Source organism: Scyliorhinus canicula, chromosome 13 (assembly GCF_902713615.1).
Source record: "Scyliorhinus canicula chromosome 13, sScyCan1.1, whole genome shotgun sequence".
Lineage (NCBI taxonomy): Eukaryota > Metazoa > Chordata > Chondrichthyes > Carcharhiniformes > Scyliorhinidae > Scyliorhinus > Scyliorhinus canicula.
Window position 1 is genome coordinate 56,785,537 of NC_052158.1, and position 15,706 is coordinate 56,801,242.

General features: G+C 49.7%; 1 protein-coding gene across 2 annotated transcripts in view; it reads left to right on the forward strand.

Moving 5' to 3' along the window:
- The window catches only part of LOC119975522 (ephrin type-B receptor 1), a 657,403-nt gene that overhangs the window by 559,013 nt on the left and 82,684 nt on the right, over nucleotides 1-15,706 (forward strand). For both annotated transcript variants that reach the window (XM_038815308.1, XM_038815309.1), the window contains exons 10-11: nucleotides 14,484-14,606; nucleotides 14,797-15,044. In XM_038815308.1, the coding sequence (XP_038671236.1) occupies nucleotides 14,484-14,606; nucleotides 14,797-15,044 (371 nt within the window). The remainder of the gene's footprint in view (nucleotides 1-14,483; nucleotides 14,607-14,796; nucleotides 15,045-15,706) is intronic.

A 15,706-nucleotide genomic window follows, 5' to 3' on the forward strand; every position in this document is an offset into this window, starting at 1 on the left:
TTCAAAATAACCTTTGCTGGCGTAGTTGAATCTACCCTTATATCTTTGTCACAAGTTTTCTTCAAACCCTTCTTCCACCAGCCTGACGTTGGCCTTGTAAGTCCCATCAGGAAGCACGTTTTCCATAGAACTCATTGTACCCTATCTGGGACCCCGTGTAAACCCTAAATTCTTTTCAACTTTGCAGTTCTTGCTGTTTTGCATCTTTAATTAAAATTAAAACCTCTCGATCACATGAGCGTCTGCTCCTTGTAGCATTCCTAACCTGTACCATATTTTTTGACCTTGTTAAGCTGCCACCTCTATCTTTATATCGTATTTCGGACTGCTGCTATTATGAGATGTTCTTTCAACAATTCTTGATCTCTTCCTTTGAGTATGTTCACTGCCAGACTTCCTATCTGAACTTACACAACGTTTCTGTGCTCTCCCTTTTTGTATTTCATCTCCCCAATCCATGGGCCCAACCTTCGTCATGTACATTCAGCAAGTTTTTTTTCTGTTGGCCTTAGCTGCTCTACCAACAACTGTCCCTCCGCTGACTGTCCCCTTCTGGCAAGTAGTCCCTAATCGCCACATTCTGGCGCCTATCCGGGTACACTGAGGGAGAATTCAGAATGTCAGTTGTCGTTTGGGACAAATAACCTCATCAGAATTATCGGAAATATTATGTCCTCTTCAGATGCCCTGTGAATTTCTGTGCATCTGATCTTCATAATTCTGCAACAGATGTGTATGAGAAGTACCTTGGGCGGAATTCTCTGATAATGGGGCTATGTCCCCAAGCCCGCGAGGAAACGGGCGCAAATCATTCTGGGCTTAACCTGGAGAAAGGTAGTTCTCGCAGCTCCGGCTGCCCTGCACTACTGGCCGGAGGTCCGTGCATGCGCGCGGTGGCGGCCTGCGGCGGTGCCCCGGCGCAATATGGCAGACCCATACAGCGGACAGGCCCCGACAATATAGGCCCTCCCCGGATCTTACGTGCCCCCCGATCAGTGGCCCCTGATCATGAGCTTGGCTGTCCTGGAGGGCCCCGCCTGTGACGGATTCCCCCCGCCCCCTCCCCTGAGTCCGCAGCCACCACTCCGAGTGCCAACCGGGTGGAACCATGAGTGAACCATGCCGGCGGGAACTCAGCCAGCTGTCGGTGGATAATCATCGCGGGGGCCTCTTTCAATGCCGCGTCGAATGCGCATGATTGGCGGGGATTTTCTGGTCCCCGGAGAATTGCAGGAGCGGCGTCGGACCTGATTGCGGGTCTGACGCTCATTCTCTGCCCCCGCGCAGAGAATCCCGGCCATTGTTATTCAGCAAGTTCAATAACCCCTTTAGAATCTGCAAACTTGTAATCTGTGCCCACTAAACTTGATGAGTGTACCCAAACATTCTGGCTTTCATACTGGAAAATGATTGTTTTACTATTTGTACCGACAACCTTTCCACTCATTAAATCTATCTCTTTTATGTCTCTCTGTTTGAAATAGTTTCTGATGGGCATACTGGGTTCGTCAAAGCTCTCCAAATTCTTTCTGAGATTTCTGTTTGATTTAAGGAATGCTCTTCTGCCCGTGTGCAGTGCATTTAAATGCTCAGCCGAGGAGGAGCTCATCATAGTCCTGTCCCAAGTTGGAGGATGATCATTCATGACTGAAGGATTTCTACCAAAAACCAACTGATAGTTGCTGTAGCCCTCAATCGTTTGCAGTGAATAATATCCATGGATGGCCCATGCTAAAGCCGATGTTAATTTACAATTTGGCATATCTGCCAAAATTTACGAAGCATTTAATCTATCACAGCATGATTTCTCTCACACACACCGTTACTAATTGGGCTTCCTGCAGCTGTATTCATTACTATTATGTTCATGTTATCACACATGTTACTAAATTCATCGTTCGCAAATTCCTCCCGATTATGCGTGAGGAGCTTTGCTGGTGGCCCCAATCTGGTCCCTATCCATTTTCCCATTACCTGCTCCATAATTATTTTCTTTTCTTTACAATGTATAATCGTCAACTGACTAAACTCCGTTGCCAAGTCTACAAAGTGTAAAATGAAAATGTTATTTTCTTTATCCCTCAGCTTAAGATCCATAGCCACAACTTCATTAAAATCTGTCATTAAGTTCATTCTCACCATGGGTTGCGATGGTATTCTTGTATATTTTTTTACACCTATTGTTTATCTGTGCAGCTACAGCAGACAGTAAAGCAGCCAAATGGTATGTTGGCCTTCATGGATTTGTGTACAGGAATAGAGATGTTTTACTGCAATTATATAGGATATTGGTGAGGCCGCATTTGGAGTATTTTGTGCTGTTTTGGTGTCCTTCTCTGAGGAAGGATGTTCTTGCCATAGAGGGAGTGCAGTGAAGGTTTACCGGGCTGATTCCTGAGACTGTCATATGAGGAAAGATTAAGTCGGTTAGGATTATAAAATTCATTGGAGCTTAGAAGAGTGAGAGGCGATCTCATAGAAACTTATAAAATTCTATCAGGATTAGCCAGGGTAGATTCAGAAAGAATGTTTCCGATGGTGGGGCAGTCCAGAACTAGGAGTCATAGTTTAAGGATAAGGGGTAAACCTTATAGGACTGAGATGAAAAAATTCTTCAACCCAAAGAGTGGTGAATCTCAACCACAGAAATCAGTTGAGACATTTACTGCTTTATGTTACAGGGCTATGGACCGGGTGCAAGAAGGTAGGATTAGAAAAGGCACCTGGATGTCCTCTGGCTGGCATGGACATGATGGGCCTCCTGTGCTGTAAAGTTAATAATACATCCAAACCTTCATCTGAGTGTAAATGCTTTGCCTCCAATTCTGAAAAACCCTTCCGTCTTAATTTGCTTTCATACAGTAGTGAAAATGCTAAGGACCTTCCTTGTTTTTTATTGGGCACGGACATAACCCATGTCCATATGTTAACTTCACTCTTCTGTTGATTATAGGGTTGATGCTCGGAAAAAAATGGTGCGTAGTCTTACCCTGACACCCTTGGATTCAGCTCATCTTTTTTTGAAAATTTTTTTATTGGAGGCATTTTCAAATATATACATAATAAAGAAGAGGAACAATCAGCCGCAACATCCTTACACACCCGCCAGAAATGTCCCCCCTCTCACTCTACCTGCTGCCAACCCAGCGCCTGACTCCCCTTTTTTTAACTTTCACAGAGATCCCCAGCCCAATACTCCTGAAGAAGCCGATGAACAGCTTCCACCTTGAGCTGGGCCCCTCCTTTGCTTCTCTGATGGAGAATGTGATTTTCTCTAAGTGCAGGAACTCTGCCAAATTACTCACCCACACCTCTGCACTCAGCGGCTCTGCATCCCACCAGCACAACAACATCTGTCTCTAGGCTATGAGGGAGGCAAAGGCCAACACATCGGCTTCGCTCCCCACCTGCAGTCCTGGATCCTCCGACACTCCAAATATTGCCAGCTCTGGACTCGAAGCAACTGTTGGCATCCAAATCTTTGACATTATATCTGTAAATCCCGTCCAAAACCCACCCAACCTCGATATGCCCAAAACATATGGACATGGTTCGTTGGCTTCCCCACACACGGACCACACTTTTCCTCCACCCCTGAAAAGAACCGACTCATCTTGAACATCGTCATGTGGACCCTGTGTACCACTTTAAACTGGGATTAAGTCTTGTGCACGATGGGGATGCATTAACCCTCCCCTCCGCAAACCCTCACTCCATACTGCAGCCACCAAAGGCCCACCCAGCTCTTTCTCCCACTTATGCCTAACCTCCTCCACCAGGGCACTCTCTCTGCTCAACAGCTCCCCATACACATCCGACACCTTGACCTCACCTATTTCCTCCTCGGACAAGAGTTTGTCCTGCAGCACCAGGGGTGGCAGCTCCAGAAACTAAGACATCTGCTTAATTATGAAGTCTCTAAGCAGCAGATGCCTGAACCCATTTCCCTTCAGCAACTGGGATGTCCCCCTCCAGCTCCACCAAGTCTGCCAACCTCCCTCTAACAAACAAATGCATAAAATATTCTATCCCCACCTGCCGCCACTCCCCGGAACCTCAGATCCACCCACTGTGGGACCAGAAGAACCGGCCACTGGCGAACCGTCTACTGTCGCTGTAGAACACATTTTGGAGGGGGGGAGGAACATCTCACTTACAGTCACTCCCTCATACCCATTGGGTGACTCACTCATTTTCCCCTAGCACCGTGGACATTGCCTTCGCAAAACCCTGCCAAAACCTTCTGAGCATCATGTGGACATGGTTTGCTGGGGTTCCCGCACACCTCACACATCTATCTTCTACTCCAAATAACTTGCTCATCCTCTCCACCGTCATACGTGCCCGGTGGACCACCTTAAATTGTATTAGGCTGAGCCTGGCACATGAAAAGGAGGAATTGATCCTGCTTATGGCGTCCGCCCATAGGCCTGCCTCTAACTCTCCACTTAGCTTGTCCCTCCCACTTGCCCTTAAGCTCTTCCACCGGGGTTTCATCCGCCTCCAACAGCTCCTGGTAGATATCCAACACCTTCCCCTCCCCCACCCAGGTACCAGAAACTACTCTATCCTGTATCCCCCGTGGCAGCAGCAGTGGAAAGGCCGGCACCTGCTTTCTCAAGAAGTCTCGCACTTGCAAATATCTAAAACCATTCCCTGGCGGCAGTTTAAATTTATCCTCCAGCGCCTTCAAGCTGGGAAAGCTCCCGCCTATAAATAGATCCCCCGTCCTTCTAATTCCTGCCCTCTGCCAGCTCTGGAACCCGCCATCCAGCCTGCCCGGTGCAAACCTATGGTTGTTGCAAATTGGGGTCCAGACCGACGCACCTTCCACATGCTTATGCCTCCTCCATTATCCCAGACCCTCAGAGCCACCACTACCACCGGACTTGTGGAGTACCGGGCTAGTGAGAATGGCAGAGGTGCCGTTACCAATGCGCCCAGACTGGTGCCTTTACAAGACGTCACCTCCAACCGCTCCCATGCCGACCCCTCCCCCATTACCCACTTCCGAATCATGGTGATGTTAGCCGCCCATTAGAAGTTGCAGAGTTCGGCAGCGCCAACCCACCCTCCCTCCGACTACGCTCCAACCACATTCTCTTCACCCGCGTGTTTTATTCGCCCATACAAAGCCCGAGATGACCTTGTTCACCTGCTTGAAAAAGGCCTTAGGGATGAAGATGGGGAGGCACTGAAAGACAAACAGAAATCTGGGGAGGACTGTCATTTTCACAGTCTGAACGCTCCCCGCCAGTGACAACGGGAGCAAGTTCCATCTCTTAAAGTCCCCTTTCATTTGCTCTACCAACCGGGATAGATTAAGCTTATACAGTACCTCCCATTTCCGAGCCACCTAGATTCTCAGATAGCGAAAGCTCTTACCTACCATTCTAAGTGGCAGCTCCCCCAGTCTCTCCTCCTGCCCTCCAGCCTGAATCATAAACATTTCGCTCTTTTCCATGTTCGATTTATACCCCGAAAAACTGCCAAATTCCCCCAAGATCTGCAAGACCTCCCCCATCCCCTCCAGCGGGTTTGGAATGTACAAGAGCAAATCATCCGCATAGACCGATGCTCCCCCCCCCCCCCCCCCCCCGCGCGCTCCCCGAACCAGCCCCTGCCAGTTCCTCGAAGCTCTCAGCGCCATAGCCAGTGGCTCTGTAGCTAGAGCAAACAGCAATGGGGAGAGGGGGCACCCTTGCCTCGTCCCTCGATGTAATTTAAAATATCCCGTTCCCAGCCGGTTTGTACGTATGCTCGCTACAGGCACCTGGAAAAACTACCGCACCCAGCCGATAAAGCCCTCCCCGAACCCAAATCTTCCCACCGCCTCCCACAGGTACTCCCACTCCACCCGATCAAAGGCCTTCTCCGCGTCCATCGCTACCACCACCTCCACCTCTCCTCTCTCTAAGGCATCATAATAACATTTAGCAGCCTTCGCACGTCGACCTTGAACTGCCTGCCCTTAACGAATCCCGTCTGGTCTTCCCCTATCACCCCCGATTCACAGTCTTCTATCCTTGTGGCCAATATCTTAGCCAACAACTTGGCATCTACATTCAGATTGAGATTGGCCTATATGACCCACACTGCTCAGGGTCCTTCTCCCATTTAAGAATATTGTCGGGGTTAGGATTCCCATTCCTTGTGCCTCGTCCTCACCAGCAGTGGGCTCAATATCCCTGAGAACTTCTTATAAAATTCCACCAGGTAGCCATCCGGCCCCAGAGCTTTGCCCGACTGCATGCCGTCCAGCCCCTTGATAACTTCCTCCATCTCAACTGGGGCTCCCAGCCCCTCCACCAGGTCCTCCTCCACCCTCGGGAACTCCAACCGATCCAAACATTGTCTCATTTCCTCCATACCAGCCGGGGGTTCCGACTCATATAATTTACTATAAAATTCTTGACCCACATTGACCATTCACCCACCCCTGGGTCCAAGACCATGTTCCCGTCCCTATTCTTCACTCTGCCAATCTCCCTGGCCGCCTCTCTCTTCCTAAGCAGTTGCGCCAACAGTCTACTCGCCTTTTCCCCATATTCATAAACCACCCTTTTTACCTTCCTCAACTCTTCCACTCTTCAACAACTCCAACTCCGCCTGCAGCTTTCGCCGCTCCCTCAGGAGCCCCGCAGCTGGGGCTTCCGCGTACCTCCTGTCCACCTGGAGCATCTCCTCCACTAATCTCTCCCTCTCCGCCCGTTCCCCCTTTTCCCTGTGGGACCGAATCAAAATTAGCTCCCCTCTAACAACCGCCTTCAGAGCTTCCCACAGCATCGCCGCAGATACCTCACCCATGTAATTTGTTTCCAGATAGTTCTGAATGGACTTATTCACCCGCCCGCAGACCGCTTCATCCGCAAGCAACCCCAGATCCAATCTCCATAACAGACGTTGCCCTCTCTCTTCGCCGACCCGCAAATCCACCCAATGCGGGGCATGATCCGAGACTACAATTGCCGAGTATTCCGTCCCCGCCACCCTCGGTATTAGCGCCCTGCTCAGAACAAAAAAGTTAATACGAGGGTAAACCTTATGGACGTATAAACCTCCATGGTTCTATACCCCCCCCTATTTGTGCCATACAGCCCTTCAATTCCTTTGCCACAGCTGGCCTCCTCTTTGACCTAGATATTGACCGATCCAATTGCGGATCAATGACCGTGTTAAACTTCACCCCCCATAGAGGTTATGTGACTATAAGTCCAGGATCTTACCTAACACCCACCTCATAAACTCCACGTCGTCCCAATTCAGAGCATATATGTTCACGAGCACCACTCGTACACCCTCCAACCTTACACTTACCATTATGTACCTATCCCTCTTATCTGACACGATTCTCCCTGCCTGGAATGCCACTTGCTTACTAATCAGAATTGCTAGCCCTCTGGTCATTGAATCCAGCCCCGAGTGGAACACCTGGTTAACCCAACCCTTCCTCAATCTCGTCTGATCTATGACCTTAAGATGTGTCTCCTGTAGCATAGCCGCGTCTGCCTTCAGTTCCCTTAGATGCGCACGCAAACACGCGAGCCCTCTTGACTGGCCCATTCAGTCCTCTCACATTTCACGTAATCAGCCTGGACGGGGGGGGCTTCCACCCCCCCCCCCCCCCCCCCCCCCCACCCCCGCCGACTAGCCATCACCCTTTTAGGCTGGCTGCGGGCCCGCGCAGCCCCCCCCCCCCGCTTCCCCGAGTACCCCCATGAGCAGCAGCCGTTCCAGATCTCCCATTTATTCCCGACAATGGTTCCTCCCCTGTCAGCAAAGCAGTCTCCCCCCCTTTCTGCCCCCCTCCCCAACAACAGCACCAGAAACCTCATCCCCCAGGCCAAGCACCAGTTTAACACTTGCTCACCCCCCACTGCGTTTCCGAGAATCAGCTGCACCATGCTGACCCCGATAACCCCCGCCCCTGGTGACAAACAGTCTGTCTCCCTATTGTTTGAACCTCTCCCCCCACATGAATAAACCTATTAACAGCACCACAATCCCCAGTGAGTAAACAGCAGCAGAAACAAACAGACAAAAAGGTGATCATTGCTCGGCACAACATCTGTGCTGTACTGTTCTATGTTCTATGTTCTAAAAAGATGCAATTAACAGAAACCAGTGAATAGACAGTCTCTTAAGGCAAAATCCCATCTCCCAAAGAAAAGCTCTAACTTGAAGACCCCTCCCCCCCACATCAAATCCCTGCAAGGCAGAGCACCCTACCACCATCACCGCCACCCACAATTTCCCCCAGAACCACATAAAATCTCCTTTCTTACAAAAAACCAATACAATAATACGAGCCACCGCAACAAAACCTCTCCGGCAACTTTAACTCATCTCCAGCTTCTTTTCTTTAATGAATGGCCATACATCGTCCGCCACCTCAAAATAAAAGTCTCGCCCCTCGTGCATAACCCACAGCCATGCTGGGTACAGCATCCTGAACCTTACCCCCTTCTTGAAGAGGGTCGCCTTTGCCCGATTGAACCCAGCCCGTCTTTTGGCGAGCACCACTCCCAGGTCCTGATATATACACAACTCTCAGTTCTCCCATTAGCTGCTCCGTTCTTTCTTGGCCCACCGCAGGACATGCTCCTTGTCTGTAAGCCGGTAAAAGCATACCACCATGGCCCTTGGTTTGTCATTCACCCTGGGCTTCCTTGAGAGGGCTCTATGCGCTCTATCCACCTCCAGAGGCTGGGGGAACACCACAGCCCCCATCAACTTCCCCAGCATGTCCGTCACATATGCCCTCGCATCCGATCCTTCACTGCCTTCAGAGAGGCTAACGATTCTAAGGTTCTGCCTCCTGGACCTATTCTCCAGGTCCTCCAGCTTCTCCTGCATCCTCGTCTGGCAATCATCCAGCACCTCAACTTTGTTCTCTACTTTGCTTCTCCTACCAGGACTGAGTCGTTTCACACGGCCACTTCTGGTCCAATTCTCTGTACACCAGAGGAGGAATCCTCCTGACTGTCGCACAGTTTGCCGATTTATCCCAAAAAATCCAAGAAAAATCAGGGGAAAAAGGTCCAAAAGTCCATTACAGGCGGGAGCTATCGAATGTGCGACCTACTCCTCCATAGCTGCCACCAGAATTCCTACTCACTCATTTTCGCATACCTACTTAGTCACCCACTTCCACAGTCACACAATCACTCACTCACTCATACCCAATCAGTTGCTCACTCATTCCCACACAGCCACTCAGTCACCATTTCCTCCTTGTTCCCGCCAAAATATCAACACCCCACCCCCTATTTCAGTCACTTGAAGAAATATTCAGACAGCAGCCCTGGTCCAGTATGGGGGGAACGTCACACTGTGAGAGGTGCTGGGCGAGATTCTCCCATATGGGGAGAAATCGTAAGGCTGGCGTCAAATCCGGGCGGGTTTGACGCCAACCCCCCCCCCTTCCCGACCAGGAACCGATTCTGGTCCCCGGTCGGGGCTAGCAGCCCGACATCACGGGCTTAACGAATTTCGTTAAGCCCGCTTGCCCGAGTTAGCGCCGGCTGACGCGTCATATGACGTCAGCCGCGCATGCGCGGATTGGAAGACTCCAACCCGCGCATGTGCGGATGACGTCATCGCGTATTTGCGCGAAACCCGCGCATGCGCGGGCCGGGATGCCCCTCAGCCGCCCCGCGAATGGATACTGCGGGGCGGCGGAAGGACAAATAGTGCGCGGGCATCGGGCCCGCTGCCCGCGATCGGTGCCCACCGATCGCGGGCCCATGGCCGTGGTACTGCCGTGCCAATCGGTGCCATGGTTATAAAATGCGAGTGTTTACGGCCGTTTTTACGAACGGCCAGACCAGGTGTGTTTGCCGTTCGTAAAAACAGCCGTAAAGGGCTGGGAACTCGGCCCATCTATTAGCTGTGAATCGCTGCCGGCCGTAAAAAAACGGCGGCAGCGATTCGTGTCGGGAGTTGGGCGTGGGGGGGAAGAATAGCGGGAGGGCGTCGGAACAGCGTGGCCGTAAAATTTTACGAGCCACGCTATTCTCCGCACCGTCGGGAATGCGGAGAATCTCGCCCGCTGTTTTTCAGTTGGGACATTAAATGTAAAGTTCTGTCTGCCCTGAGAAATGGATATGAAAGTTCCCATGGCTCTGGTCGATATTTATTTCTCAGCCATTACACACAAAAAACAGTTAAATGCTCCTTCACACATTGCCGTTTGTCGGCATTTTTACTGCATACCAATTTCCTGCTGTACTTTCCATATCATTACAGTGACTACACGTCAAAAAGTCACCATTGGCTGTCAAATATTTTGAGACATGAAAGGTACTATGTAAATGCAGATCCATTTTTTCTTCTTCCTCTATTCCTTTTGTGTGGCTATAACACAAAGGGTGCAATTTTGCTGACAGGAAACAACTCGGCAAACTCGCCCAAAGCGTCACTCAGAAAATTTATGGGAGAATCGTGTCCTAAGTATCATCAAAGGGCATGAACAAGTCACTCTCAAATCGCTGTTCTCCCACCTCATGTATCCTCTTCACCCTGCGTTGTTGGTTCGAAGCCTCCTCCCTAACTGATTAAATCTGAGACCCACTGATAGGTGTGCTCAATTCCTTAAAAAAACAAAACGGTAGAGCACTGAACCATTGGATTTCCTGTTCAAAAAATGTCCGAGATAGATTTGAGTACTGTTAAAATCAGTCATGTTCCTGTTGTTTTATTTTTTTAACACAACAGCCAATGACAGGGGCCAACCGTTTTCATGCAGCAACGGAGCAGAGCGAGAGTTGTCAGAACTTGTAAAGCAGGAGTGAGGGTGAGGGCAACAACATTGTGAGGAAATCAGGAAGCCAGATCTTATCAGGGGCAAGAGAAGAGAGTTGCGACTGACAGGGCACGTGAACAATGCTCAAAGGTCTTTGACTTGTTTAAAATCAAACTCTATTTATATAGCGGGGGGCGGGGGGGGGGGGGGGGGGGGGGGGGGTAACCATATCCTGCCTGGGATCTGAGCTGGAGCCATAGCACCATGAAATCAAGAGTACAAAATGTCAATGAATTTTAACGGTTAAGCATAATTTAATATTTTGTTATTGCTACTTTTACAGTAAAGTAGTCACAACATTATATCATGCATCATCTAAGGAATATTTTATAATGCATAGGAGGGATTGTGTTGCTGCTGGTATCATGGGGTATGTTCAGGCACTGCATCAGCTGCCAGACCTCAAATCCTAACTTGGACACTGGGAACAGCTGGAGCAATGGGCTTCATGAAGTGAAAGAAGGGATGAAGAAGGGTAACATCTCTCTGGACCAGTGAGCAAATCCTCTGATTCAGCAAAGCGGACAGGCCTTACAGAATATTGTGCAAGGTAAACTTTGCCATGCCTGTGCTCAGTGGTCAACCCCAGCGGCCTATCATGGCCGGGATTCTCCGCCCACGTGCTGGGTCGGATAATCCCCAGGGGGACACGAGAATCGCGCCTCAAAGCCGGCTTCCCGATTCTCCCCCGCCCACGGGATTCCCCCCCCCCCCCCCCACCCCCCCCCCCCCCCCCCCCCCCCCCCCCCCCCCCCACCCCCTACCTCTTTAACAAGGGATTTGGTCACCTGATGTAACGGGCTGGAGTTTCACAGGGCAGAGGAGACTCCGTGGAGTTGTGAAAATGGCAGCCGGGACCCGATTCTGGGATTCCTGATCCCATTCCTGAGGTTTCCCATTTTCTCCCCGGCGATCCCACCGGCGTGGTTTACTCAGGTCCCACACGGGGTGACCTGAAAGGTGAGTCTGTGGGGGCCAGGGGGCCATCCTGGAGGGGGGGGGGGGGTGGGCGTGATCCGACTGCGGGGGGTAGCCCCCCACAGTGGCCTGGCCCACGATTGGGGTCTACCGATTGGCGGCCGGGCTGGTTCCGTGGGGGCCTATGTTCCTCCACGCCGGGCCCCTGCAGGGCTCCGCCATATTGCCCGGGGCCCGGCGTGGAGAAGGGAAATCCCGTGCACGCACAGAAATACGCCGGCTGTAGCATGCTAGTGCGGAAATACGCAGCGCGCATGTGCGAACGCCCGCTGGCCGTCCTGTGCCGGCTGGAGTGGTGAGGACCACTCCAGCGCCAACCTAGCCCCTTAAGAAGGGATGCATTCCCCATTATTGGGGACCGTTGACGCTGGAGTGGTTGGCGCCACTATTCACTCCGGCATCGGGACATAGCCCCATTTTTGGAGAATCCCGCCCCATGTTGGGCTGGCAGCTTGTCACCATTGCCTTATAACTTCAATAGGAACTATTATTTACTGGCTGAGAACATAACCTGTGTGGTGAGTCAAGAGGAAAGCCGGAGAATAGGGGTTCCCTCATTCAGGCTATGATTCATGATCACTTTTGAGGTGCCGAGTCACACTGCCATGAAAAGCTGACATGGCTCCATCAGACACGGTAATCCCTTCAATGGAGCTGTGGTCAGGTCAGGAGTGGAAGGTGCAGGCTCTCGACTTGAGCCAGCGCCCATCCTTAAATGACAGTGGAGAAAATGGGAAACCTCAGGAATGGGATCAGGAATCCCAGAATCGGGTCCCGGCTGCCATTTTCACAACTCCACGGAGTCTCCTCTGCCCTGTGAAACTCCAGCCCATTACATCAGGTGACCAAATCCCTTGTTAAAGAGGTAGGTTGTAAGGAGCATCTTAAAGGAGAATAGGGAGGGAATTCAAGAGTTTAGAGTCCAGTCAGCTACAATCATGGCCACTAATGGTGAAGAAAATAAAATTAGGGATACGCAGGAGGCTAGATTACAGAGCGCAGGTGATCCTGGAGGGCGTGGGGCTGGAGGAGATTACAGAGTCCAGGAGGGGGGAGGCCATGGATGGATTTGAAAACAAGGACAAAAATATTCAATTCAAGACATTCCTTCACCGGCAGTCGATGTAAGATCAGTGAGCGTAGGGGTGATAGGGGAATGTAACTGTGTACGCGTTAAAACAGGGAAGCAGTTTTGGATGACCTCAAGTTTATGGAGGGTAGAATGTGGGAGATCAACCAGCAGTGTGATGGAATAGTCAGGATTAGAGTTGACGAAGTTTTGGATGAGGGTTCCAGCAGCAGATGCGCTGAGGCAAGGCAAAGTCACGTGAAGAGGTGGGAATAGACAGCCCTCGTGCAAATATGAGGCTAGAGAGCTTATTTTGAGGTCAATTCCATTTGTCTTGCAGTGAATGACAGGGAATAAAAAGCTGGTTGGCAGCATGAGACCCGAGATTGCATCTTCCTAAAGTTGCTACAAAGATCACTTTGCAGAGGGCAGCACGGTGGTGCAGTGGGTTAGCCCTACTGTCTCAAGGCGCTGAGGTCCCAGGTTCGATCCTGGCTCTGGGTCACTGTCCGTGTGGAGTTTGCACATTCTCCCCGTGTTTGAGTGGGTTTTGCCCTCACAATCCAAAGATGTGCAGGCCAGGTGGATTGGCCACGCTAAGTTGCCCATTAATTGGGGGGAAAAAATGAATTGGGTACTCTAAAATTAAAATTAAAATTTAATTTATTTAAAAAAAGAAAAAAAGATCACTTCGCAGTAACTTGATAAATATTGAGTGCCAATTGTGGACACCCCCGCTGCTGATACATGACTTAAATCCACGGCAACCAACTTCCAGCTACTACATCAAAGCTGTAATACTGGCTGTCACAGAGTCTAATTTGCATGGCTTTGTGCTGTGATAAGGTAGGAAATAGAGCACGGACTGCTTCTACAGCCATCCCCCGGGTACAGGGTCTCAGCATCAGCCCTGCTTGTCATTCAGTTCACATGCCAGACTTGAGCTTGATGGCTATAAGTAGAAGAGGACAAGGAAGGGGTTTGCTGTCCACAATTAATATTTCAAGAGCTGTTCAAACATTTCTGCATTGATATTTAAGCAGAGCAATTAAGATTCACTCTAGACTCTTGACCTAGTGGCCATTGGGCTCCTAATGATGTTGTAATGAGATGAGAATATATGCTAAAACCAGAGTATATGCAGATGAATCTATCGGAAGGGGAATGGGCGGAGAGGAAAGAGAAACTGAAAACTTAATGGAGTTGCAAAAGTCTCACTTTAAATTCTGATCGCATAATCAAGTCTTCCATTCAGTAGCTGCTTCTGCACTTTGTTGCAATAAAGTATTTCAAGCTGTTGACTTGTTCAATACCTCCAGCCACTTCTGTCTGTTGAAAAAAGGATTATTGCTGTGAGAATAAATTAATGCATCTAAAGGTAGAAGGGAGCTCATAAATCATGAGGTTCAACAATTCAGGGGAGCGATAAATGCCCTTTCTGGGCTAGTACTCTGCTGCTGTCAGGCAGAACAGAAAAATCGAAGCATCATTTTTTTTTCCCCCAGCAGAGCAGTGTTTTGGTATTCATTGCAAGCAGTGCAAAGGAATGGAAGGCCCTAACTACTCTGGTTCTTTATCGAAATGCCGTGGCAGCAGCTGAATTGACTGATATCTGCTGTCTGCTCTCTCTAGGTTCTCCTGGGATGAAGATCTACATTGATCCATTCACTTATGAGGACCCAAATGAGGCCGTCCGGGAGTTTGCCAAGGAGATTGATGTCTCTTGTGTGAAAATTGAGGAAGTAATTGGAGCAGGTACATCTTGTTGAGTTTGAGCTGCTGTGCATGTTGATTGACTTCTCCCGACTGGAATGTATTCCGACAGTTTTTGCTGTCGTTGTAATTGAAGGTTTTTTTTCCACTGCTGTGAATTGACTTTCTAATTTCTCTACTCTTTCCTGACCCCTTTTCACTTCACTCCTCCACACCAACCACCTCCCTGCAGGAGAATTTGGGGAGGTCTACAAGGGGCGCCTCAAGTTGCTCGCAAAGCGGGAAATTTCTGCTGCGATTAAGACCCTGAAGGCGGGCTATTCTGAGAAACAGCGGCGGGACTTTCTGAGTGAGGCCAGCATTATGGGTCAGTTTGACCATCCAAATATCATCCGGCTGGAAGGAGTGGTCACCAAAAACCGTCCTGTGATGATCATCACAGAGTTTATGGAGAATGGAGCACTGGATTCATTCCTGAGGGTAAATATGAAGCTGTCACGTCACCAGAAGGCCACGTCAAATAATGTGACTTTGAAAAAAGAAATAAAACTGTTATAATAATCAAAGCTGATAATAATTACAGTGTGTGAGGATAGAATACAAGCTTCATAATTAGTGATATGGTAACTAGAAGGTGGCATTACTTTTCAGAAGATCTCTGGGTGGGAGGAATCTTGGTTCTTATCGGATCTACTTTGCTGACCACTCGTTAATATATATCAACGTTTCAGAATTATAGTGTAACGTGCGATGTTCATAATGGATTGAGGATTTTATTTTGGGCTGGGGAAAGGGACTCAAGGGTCGACATTTGGCTGGGTGGAATTTCGATTGGACCATGGATGGGCTGGCGGGGAGGTGATTTACCTTAGATTAGGAGAGTTTCTTTTGGGTTAGGAAGGCCTATATTGGATATGGGGGATTCTATTTGACAAGGAGGAGCACAGTTTATATTGGACTGGAGGAATTGTATTTGACAGAAGGTGTTTGTATTGGACAATGGGGATTCTATTTGACTGGGTGGGTATCTTGGACTGGGGATAGGCTGTATTGGCCTGGGATGTTTATACTGGACTGGTTGTATTGATCTGTTGATGTGGGCAACTGTGTGCAGGACAATATTCATTGCCTCGCTGTGCTTC